This window comes from Limulus polyphemus, unplaced genomic scaffold (assembly GCF_000517525.1).
Source record: "Limulus polyphemus unplaced genomic scaffold, Limulus_polyphemus-2.1.2 Scaffold103, whole genome shotgun sequence".
Lineage (NCBI taxonomy): Eukaryota > Metazoa > Arthropoda > Merostomata > Xiphosura > Limulidae > Limulus > Limulus polyphemus.
Genome location: NW_013665713.1, coordinates 559,631 through 570,484, shown reverse-complemented (window position 1 = coordinate 570,484; position 10,854 = coordinate 559,631). Strand labels below are relative to the sequence as shown.

Sequence of the window (10,854 nt, the reverse complement as noted above, 5' to 3'; positions counted from 1 at the left end):
TTATTTTATAAACAAATTTATAGACCATTGATGGCAATGAGTAATTTCGACTAATCTCCCCAAATATTTGTTTTTTTGTATTATAATTTTCCACGGGTACATTAGTGGTATTTTTAGGAGGAAAAGAATTGCACCTCCAAATCTACAACCCTCTGCATAGCTGTGGTATAACTTAGAAAAATAAAACAAATTATTAGTAATCTATTTACATTTTCATCCTCCATCTTCCTTCCACAAAATTCCCACAAGGAACCACTTCTCACTAACCCCTTCTGTGGGCACTACTGAGCTTCACGATTAAACAGACACCTAGTGAAAGAAAAATGCAAAATAATCTTTAATGTTAATTTCATGCTCCATGCTTTGGTTTAATTTTTTTTTCACTTTACTTTTTTGTTTCATTTTATAGAATAACTAGTGACAGCAAAAGATGAAATCACACATACTGATAATATTCGTTGTGCTGATAGCCTATGCTATTCCATACACAACATCAGTGGAAGATGCTGGTAAGGATTTTACCTCAAGAACTGTGTTTTACGAAGACCAGGATGTACTGGTTATTTTGCAACCCATCTTCACCATGATGTATCCCGATTTTTCAATATGGAATTTTCTGGGATTGAGAAGTGCAAGGAATATGCATAACTGGAATACAATTGATTTCCACGAAAATCAACAAAACAATGTCAGAATAGGTCGTGAGAACAAGATAGACTTAGACAACCAGTTCTTTGGTGTTGTCCTTCAATTTGCGTTTCCCTTTTCTGTTCCTATTGTACCTGACTACAAAAATCCAGAGGCAAACAATTTTCAGAAAACGAGAAGATCATTCGAGAAATCTTCAGATAAACTAAGTTCTATGTCTGTTGTATTACCCTCGGGGGAGGAATTTTCGCTCATGGATGTCTGGAATCAAAACTGGGGAAAAAACGCCATCTGCCAGTTGTTAAATAATTACAAAGACAAATCTTCAGTTGTGGAAATGTTGCTTAATATAATGAGGTAACTAATTTCATTGGGTTGTATATATAATGAATAACTAATTTCATTGGGTTGTATATATAATGAGGTAACTAATTTCATTGGGTTGTATATATAATGAGGTAACTAATTTCATTGGGTTGTATATATAATGAAGTAACTAATTTCATTGGGTTGTATATATAATGAGGTAACTAATTTCATTGGGTTGTATATATAATGAAGTAACTAATTTCATTGGGTTGTATATATATAATGAGGTAACTAATTTCATTGGGTTGTATATATATAATTATTCCGTATTATTTATTCTCCTGAAATATAATGAATGGGATTCTGTTTCTATTGGTTTTAAACCTAGATTTAGTTCCATCACAGATTCATGGAAGGTAAAGGAATACATTTTGATTGAAATAAATTAAATATCTTTAGACATGAAAAAATGTTTTAGAACAAAATTTTCTTGGCAGTGGTGTCTCAATAAACAATTAATTTTCATATGTTTTGCAATTTGTTACTTATCAATGAAGAAAAGAGGCAGAAAACAGTCTAAAAACATAAAATTTGATATTACCATTCTGACAAATAAAGACAATTTTTTCATTGACAAAATAGTGGAATGCAGTTATTAGAGAGAATTTTGCTGTTAGAAAAATAAAAAATGTTAATTCTTGACCTACAACATTATTATCGAACCAGCCCTTGTTGTTTTAGTGAATATCTACACAATGGATTATCTGAGATCTGCCCAATATGGGGAACCTAATTTTTTGCGTTGAAAGTCCATAAACTTATCGTTGACCCGCCGGCGACCACCAAACCAAAATTAATAAAATGGCAACACTAACTACCTCTGATCTCTGATCGTTATTTTGGTCAAGTGACCTGGGAGGATCAGGTATAGTAACACTAGTGTCCTCGTGTTTAAATAACCCGGGTAGTACCAGTTGAAACGTCAATGCACGATTAATTAATTTGTAAAGTGCATCTTTTATAATTGATTTCACTTGGTAAGATTATATCAAATGAACACTTTATCCTGTATTTTAAGGACACTAGGAAGTCAATCTTTAGGAAATCTAACCTTAATTGGAAGATACATTTTTTAAAATTCGTTGTGTAATTCTGATTAAAATAAAAATAAACTTACATGCGTATTTTAAAGAACAATATCTATAGTTATTTTCTGTTACTGTGCGCTTTATATACACCTATATATTTTTATATGTGGCTTTGTTTTATTAGACTGGGAAATTTCGTTTTTACAGTTAACAACACCGCATACTGACAGAGAGATTTAATTTATCTTAACACTAGGCAACTCTTTTCTCAAGAACAGCACTGGAGTTGGTAGTAGTTGTTCTCTGTTTACTTGTGAGGCCTGTTTTTGTGGAAATATTTGTTGGTTTTCTAAAGCCAGGACAGAAGAACGTGATTAGGAAAAACAACATTTCTTTCGTAATCAGTATATGGAGGAAACGAAATCTTTTGATATTCATTTAGCTGCAAGTGATGGTAACAACAACATAATCCGACACATGATCCTATACCTAATTCACGTCCAGAGACAGATACTTGTAAACGTTCTGTTGATTTAAAAATAAAGTTGTGATTTACAAAACTTTATGATAATGATAAAAATAATCAAAATTGCAAGTTTTAACCTGGGAATCATGGGATACATTTTTCTCAAAATGATGTTCACACACTTACATCATATTCAGGAGTTTTATGTTTTTACAGAACTGACCGAAAATGTGAGTAAAATTGTCATTTCTGTGTCAAATACAAAGATAATTTCAGTAGTAATTACTGGCATTAATTGCAATATTGTTGTTTAAACTATTTTGTATGATTCATCTATATAAATAAACATCAATATGTGTGTGTGTGTATATCTGTTCCTTACACGTTTCTACTTTTCTTGACCAAACTTGACGCAATGATACAGGATGACATTAGGGTTTGAACCCACATCTAATTTCATATCTAATTTCGGAAAAACTACCAATCTTGTATATTCCTCAGTACTAGGATGAACTGTGCGACCACTACTGTTAGAATTATTTAATAAAGTATGTCTTTCTCTTCAGTATTGGCAGCTTTATGTATTTTTATTGCACTTTTAATGGTTATTATGGTAAGAAACAAAAATAGAAGCACAATTTCCTATTCTTTGTTACAAACAAGTTTTTACTTCACCAATTCAACGGAAGGGTACTCCAGCTAGTATACTGGATTTTGGCAGTGCATTCCGCATATAATCTGTTTTTATTAATCTTTCCAGATTTCTGTATATATATATATATATCTTTTCTGTTTATAAATGTTAAGTGATTTTATGACTCTCTACATTAAAATGTTTATACATTAATCGTTATTTATTTTGTATTAATTTTTTCTTTACAGATTGATTCCAGATACCGTACGTGAAGACTTAAGAAACGTATCGCCTGAGGACATTAACGTTATGACGTCAGCAATTAGTTACTGTGGTTAATAAGACATTCCTCGTTATGTGAAAAGTGTACAAAATTTATGAATAACAACTTTAGTAAATGCTACGGTTAAACAGTTTGTAGCAATTTGCTAACTTGGTATGAAATACTATAAAGTAACAGAGTCGTACGGGGCAAAAATTACGTGGGTCGGGGCTATAAGAGCTGAGAATGTAGACGATACGTTTGTGTGGCATGCTTTTAGTAACCTTTCAAACGAGGAAGGAATAGTAACCTAGACCATAAATTATTAACATATATTTAGAATTAATCTGCCTACATCAGACATAGACCCAGCGGTAGGGGGACTATTGCTGCCCTGCCCACTCGATTTCTATGCCTATGTGACGTGATGTTAACGTTACTAAAAACGTTGAAAGTCTACGTGAATCTATTCTATTGAAAATATGCCAATAATCCAATGTTTGATTACGACACTGCTAATATCCTCATAAGTACAAAAGTGAAATTTTGCACTGGTGAAGTATTTAAGCAACGAAATAAGTCAACTAATTGAAGTAGCAGTAGCAAGCCCACGTAGAGTGATTGAACAATTAAGAGATGTATCATCTTCCCTATATCCCAGCACTAGAAGCTTACTTATGTAACTATTACAGATCCCAGAAAGACGCATGAATTACAAGGGAACATCTCACGATATTTCCCATAATGCCTTATATGCAGAATACTTTGCTCAACTTTGCGCCCGCCACTTTAATCAGAGTATAAAAATACTAAGAGTCGTTAAACAGGCACCAAAGCTAACTTGTATGTTTTTGCACATTTAAACGTAGTTATCATGTCCAGTCTCTTCACTTCATAAACAATAGTGCTGCATTTCAGGAAAGTTAACCATTCCTGAATCGCATATAACACACACACACATAAGTGTATTTTGTATCCGTATGCGATAATAATAATAATACAGTAATAATGAGATACGTATCATACAGTGTGTTGGTTTCACTTCTACCCAGTTTATTCATTTGAAGTTAAAAGATTTCATGGCCACAAGAATTCCAGTCAAATCTAATATTTGAAACTGAGAGTTGAACGTCATGTGATTAAAACCACTAGGCGACAGAACTGATGAGCAGAAAAAGTCGAAGTAGGAATTGTTGTTTGGAAGGTTTGCTATTCGATGTTGATGCTTCATTAGACGTAAACTTTTTATTGGCCATTTAAAAAACAATAAACAAAGAACTATAAAACAAATAATTACTAAAATATAATATTTCCATCACATATTGCATGAATATTCAAACAGTGTGTGAAATGGTGTGTTGACTTTTGTTTAATTAAATGTAAAAATTCACAGACGCCTCAATGTACCAATAAAGTTTTTTCCATTATTCCAAGTTACTTTTACAGCTACCACAAAACGTTATGAATGGATTAACGAGATTCCCACTGTCCCTATCTACTATCTAGAGTTACCACAGCTAAGAGAACGGGCTTGGAGAAATCAAGTGTTGTTTTAGGAACGAGTTTGCTTTCTAAGGTGGTTTTCGTCATTCGTTCTATTAGAGTGTTTCGGACCATTTTAAGCAGATTTTCTTTTCTTTGTAAGTCTAATATCTATGCTTTTTTTTTCTTTTTCTTTGTGTACAACCCTAGCAGTCAATAGTAAATGTTCTAAAGTATTGTTTGAACTGAATATTTACTGTTTAAGGTGCTGTTTTCCCGAACGTTCTATTATGGTTTCTGCAATTTGTTGCGATCCTTATTATGAACCATTACCATTGTTCACGATAATGTGTAGACTACCCGAGCATGCTTCCCAAGGTTGGTTTCTGTAACTTGTGAGAAGGGGTAAGAACACAGTTTCAAACATTGCTATCCGAGGGTTTTGAAGGATGAAAGGGGTGGGGTAAGTAAAACAAAATTCTATGCTGTATTCTGGTTCAGCGACTATGAAAACCTATCCTTAGATTCCGCATCATTCTTGGTGGCCTTCCGTGGGCATTGTATTACCTCCAGTATCCTCTCAGTAGAGGGGACTACGCCAAATAGATAAAACACACACACACACACCTCTGACTACCTAAAGTCCACCTGTAAGCTTTATCATGCTAGCTACGGAACTGTGGGAGAAGTTAGCTAGATATACATTCATACATACAAAGCTAGAAGTTAAACTGATATATGATATACGCAAACCAACGTACACGTTGTAGATTCACAAAAAAACATTCAAGATCACACGACACGATAACCTGAATATCATATTTAAAATAAGTATGATAAATAACATTTTTATCACAGTCTGTATGAAACATTGTTGAAAATTGAAAAACAAATTTTATTATTCAAATACTAGAATATAGCTAGCAAAATACTTTACAATCAATGCTTTAGTATCAGTATTCAATTAATTCACCAGCCAACACACTTTAGAATCTGCGATATAACGTTAATCAAACAATTGATTCGGTCTCCATCGTAAAACGAAGTTTTACAATAAAAAATTAATACCGAGCACAAGCTTAATTTCACGAGTCGAACACATATTTATTTTTACCGAAACCTTTAGTCCATTGATGTTATAAGTTCTTTACATGATGTATTATAATCTTTCAGTTCTATAGGCCACTATCTCAAATTTCTAGGATTTTATTAACTCATTAACTGCTGGATCCATTTCATTTCTTAACAGCAGTTTTTATGAGACCACATGTAAAAATTTAACAGTATTTTTACATCCTCTGTTGTCTTACATGAAGCTTGCCCTTTTCTTTACTGGGTCATAAATTCTGTAATATTCTACTTCATTAAAACTATTTTCTGAGGATTCAACATTTGGGTCCTCGAATGCACTATAAGAGAGATGAACAAATCTCTCTATTCGATCAGCCAAGAGTTGGTAGTGGGTGCTGTTGACTACTTCCCTCCAGTCTATCAATTCAAACTTAGGGACGGCTATGACAAATAACCCTTTGCAAAAAATTCTCCATACACGTTTGAAGCTAAATGTTTATCAACGTTGGGAAGAAAATACAAGATCAAAACGATCCACAAAAATCTTTATAGCAATACAGATATTCAATAATGGAAATAATCACAGAAGCACAAGGGAAAAGGATGTAAAAAGCAAATAATAAAACATGTCCCCCTCAGTTTATCATTTGAAAATAACTGTTCCAGAGCGAAGTTACGGGTTGGTAGTTTACATTGTGATGGTTGTCATCCAACAAATCAGAAAGTGTCACAGCAGTATAAAACCTAAAAAGTTTAAGGAAGGTATACTATGCCTAGTGATAGTGGTGTAATTATAGCCATGGAAAGCAGGATTGAAATGGCACAAGAGTGTAGAAATCAAACTTAGTCTGATCAATATTCTCTATATGAAAATTTATGACCAGATTATTTTTCAGTATAAAAACTCCATTTGAAACTCCAAAGAGGATACTTAGCATTTCTAATAGACGAGGTCGAAATAGAAAACCGAAACCTTGGGATATTTATATATGTACATTACGAGAAAGACAACTTTGACAATGACCTTGCTATAAATACAAGTGTGAATGTTATCTCGATAACAGTAATATACAGATTAGCAGAATGTGGTCTCAGTGAATGTGTAGCTGCTAGAAATATGTTACCGAGAAGAGGTAAATAAACCAAAAGGCTCAATGTGAATTAGATAAGAAACGGTGGAATGGGCAAAGCTAAAGACACGTGTTTCATTAAATGAATTCAAGGTTGGATGGTACAATAACAGTCAACGACAGTTTATTCGATGTCTGAGAGGAAAATGGAGTCAAAGTCATTGTACAACATCTACAATGAAGAATGTTGGGGATCAGTATGTGTTTTGGTCTGCACCTCAGTCAATGGTATCAGTGATCTACACAAAACTGATAGCACTCTAATTACTGATAAGTACAGGAAAACTCTGATACATCATGCTATACCCTCAGGAACATGATTCATCAGGCAGATGATTTTGTTCACTTGTGTTTGTTTCCATCTTTTGCTGTCTGAGTTTGAAATTATTATCTGCAGTACGTTTTCTGAATCTCTGTTTTGCGATTATTTTTAAACTTTACTGTCGGACATCAGTGTATCTGAATACCAAATAGGTGCTAATTACTGTACTTTTGTCTGAGAATATAACTAACTGAGGCTTTAAGATGAATTTCCAAGACTATCATACTAATGTTTTAATAAGTTTTATCGCAGAAACCTGCACACAAGTTGTACACTCAAAAACCTAATAATATCATCAGAGCAATGGATCAAACGAGAAGGTAACTTAGATACAAGATAAATAAAAAATGGGAATTTAAAAACCTGATCGTTAAATATAAGGAAACAAGGCTGGAAATGCTGTAGACATTTTTTACTTAAACTACAAACCATTATTTTGGCTCCATGGTATTACCTAGAATTACATTTGATGGAGTCAAAATAGAGATTTGTACTTTGTATTGATAATAAACATATCTAGTAACTAGCTGATACGGTTTATGATGATTTACTGTAGCTGTTGACTATTTTACAGCATTAGTTCGAGATGTAAAATGTTAAGCTGCAGCTGGAGATTTGTTTCAGAATATAGAGAGCATTTATAGTTTCTGTGTAACAAAATTCTCTACGTATAATGAATAGCAATGGACAAATATATGCCTAGACTAAGGTACAACTCCCACTAAGCGCGTATAAACTTATACCAGTGGAAAAGCAGCCTTTTCAAATAAAACATATATGTCTCAAACGCATCTTTAAATAAACATTCACTTCTTTTAAAGTCATTATTCTACGAATATTATGTGTATTGATTTTTTTTTACTCCTTCACTTCATACATAATATAGAGGTTTTCTCCCTAAGGACACCGATTGTATAGTGTACAAAGCATTGAGTATCTACATGTTACAGTCATCTAACGTTCATCTATTATTAGATGGTAATTCCTGTTTCACCCTTTACTTGTGCCTTTTAAAAGCACACAAGATTTTATAAGAAAGCTATCTACAAGGGGTAACGATAACATAGAATTATGATGTTTTTAGCTTATGTAAAATATAGAAGAAACAAATCGACTTTTCGATACCCCTAAGACCTTTGCAGTACCTTATTTAATATTTTACAAAAAGGTTTGGGTGCAATAAACAAAGCCGTTTGTACTGTAGGCTGGCAAAAGAAATAATAATAATAATATGAACAATTAAGCAGTTTTTGGTGAATTTTAGATTCGTTCTAAGTATCTGATAGTTTATTTTTTTCTAACTGTTTAAACGTGTATGACCTTTAGTATTCAAAAGGAAGACTTTGAGTGTTGTTTTAGGAAAGAATTTGCTTTCTAAGTTGGTTTTCGCCATTCGTTCTATTAGAGTGTTTCGGACCATTTTAAGCGGATTTTCTTTTCCTTGTAAGTCTAATATCTATGTTTTTTTTCTTTTTTATATGTGTACAACCCTAGCAGTCAATAGTAAAGGTTCTAAAGTATTGTTTGAACTGAATATTTATTGTTTAAGGTGCTTTTTCCCGAACGTTCTATTAGGGTTTTCTGCAATTTTTTGCGATCCTTATGAAAATGTTGATTGCGCGTTTAGATATAAACAATAGAGAAAGTTTTAGATTAGGTTAAGCAGTTCAGTTCAATAATTAGACCCCAACAGAATATCATCTGTATTTTTACGTTTAGACGAACCATTCTTTCTGTCATCAAGTTTCATCTATTAATATAAAACACTGGACCTGTTTCACCAAATATAAAATAAAATTTATATTTAGACTGTCTTTAAGTTATTATCTCCGCAATTGCTAAAAAAACCTGTTACTAAATTCGACAAAAGTTACACAAGCCACCTGTCGTTTATAAAACCAACTAATAACCAAATAAATAATTTTACGAAAAACGGAAATATTGAAATATCAGTATCAAAAACTTTGGGAATTTATATGCAGACATACAAGAAATGGCATGAAATATTAAATTTTTCAAAAGAAAGTCAGAGGTTGTGGCGCCCAATCAACAAAAATATTTGAAAAAGAAAGGAACTGTGTATTCTGAATCATATGTTAAAAGTCCGTATACTGAGTGTATAATTCTTTTAAATGTTTACTTGACTGCTAAAAGTGAAAGAAAATTTAATAACTGTCTAGATAACTTTGAATAATATTAAAAAAATTGGTAATATACAGAAAATTTCCAAATTATCTGAAATAATTTGAACTATATGTGAAAGGTTTAATCAGTTTGTGTATTTTATTAATTAATGATCAGAATGCCTGCTGAATGGCGTAAAGTATTTGTTAGTTTACATAATTTTATTTAACATAAAAGAAGTTTCTTAGTTTCAAGAATCTTCATACGAAACTTTAAGAGAACGATCATTTCATTTAACACGTAAAACGATTAATTCTTAAGTTAATTTAAAACAACACATAAAAAGTTGACAAGTGTATTATTTATACAAGATGTATTAATTTATTTGTGTAGATGTAAATGCACATAAGCTCCCCAGTGGCACAACGGTATGTATACGGACTTAGAACGCTAGAAACCAAGTTTCGATACCCGTGGTGGGCAGAGCACAGATAGCCCATTGTATAGCTTTGTGCTTAATTATAAACAAATAAACAAAATTAATATAAAAGCTATCAAAATGTCGTTAATACTAAAAGAGTATATAGAAAGCTTATTATTATTTGAATAACACTTACTTATAAACATATGTTTTAATTAGTGGAAATACCCATACAGTGAATGTATTTCGAAACTCATCTAAAGACCTTTTCATAAATTTGTAGCACATGAATTGATTCTCTTATTTGTACTTGAAAATGGTTTTAAGCGTAAAATTTAATTTCATGTTTACTTGTTTAAAGAAGCTAAAGAATCCAGTGTCCTTTTTTTATCTGCAGTTCATTCAGGTAAAAAACTATGAAACTGTTAATAGCATAATGTACTTCTCACTATTTGTTTGTGTTTTTCAGAGAACACTTAAAACAGGAACTTAGAAACTGAATTCGTTGTTGCTGTTTGTTGAATTTCATGCAAAGTCACTCGAAGGTTAACAGCTAGTCAGTACCACCTACCGCCAACTCGTGGGCTACTCTAATAGAATAATACAATTTGATCGTTGCTCTTTTAACGTACATATGGCTCCAAAGGTCGGAGCGCGATTTCTTATATTTTGTGGTAACGGATGCGAAACAGGGAACATCCGATCCATACTTTGGCACGCTGACCACTGGTCTTCACTCGCCCCAGCTGAATTCGTATCGTACCTTGTGGTTTCAAAACAAATTTGGAATCCAATCTGATGAGATATTTGGTAATAAAGGATAAATAAATAAGTATCTGATATACAGTTTTACATATATTTCTAGTTCTTAGTAACTAAACTATTTTATAATTCCAT

General features: G+C 32.4%; 1 protein-coding gene across 1 annotated transcript in view; it reads right to left on the bottom strand.

Annotated features, from left to right (window-relative positions):
* Positions 1 to 232: 232 nt before the first annotated feature.
* The window catches only part of LOC106470286 (bcl-2-related ovarian killer protein homolog B-like), a 75,253-nt gene continuing 64,631 nt past the window's right edge, over positions 233 to 10,854 (bottom strand). The window contains exon 2 of the mRNA XM_022399673.1: positions 233 to 309. Coding sequence (XP_022255381.1) covers positions 298 to 309 — 12 coding nt within the window. The 3' untranslated portion in view covers positions 233 to 297. The remainder of the gene's footprint in view (positions 310 to 10,854) is intronic.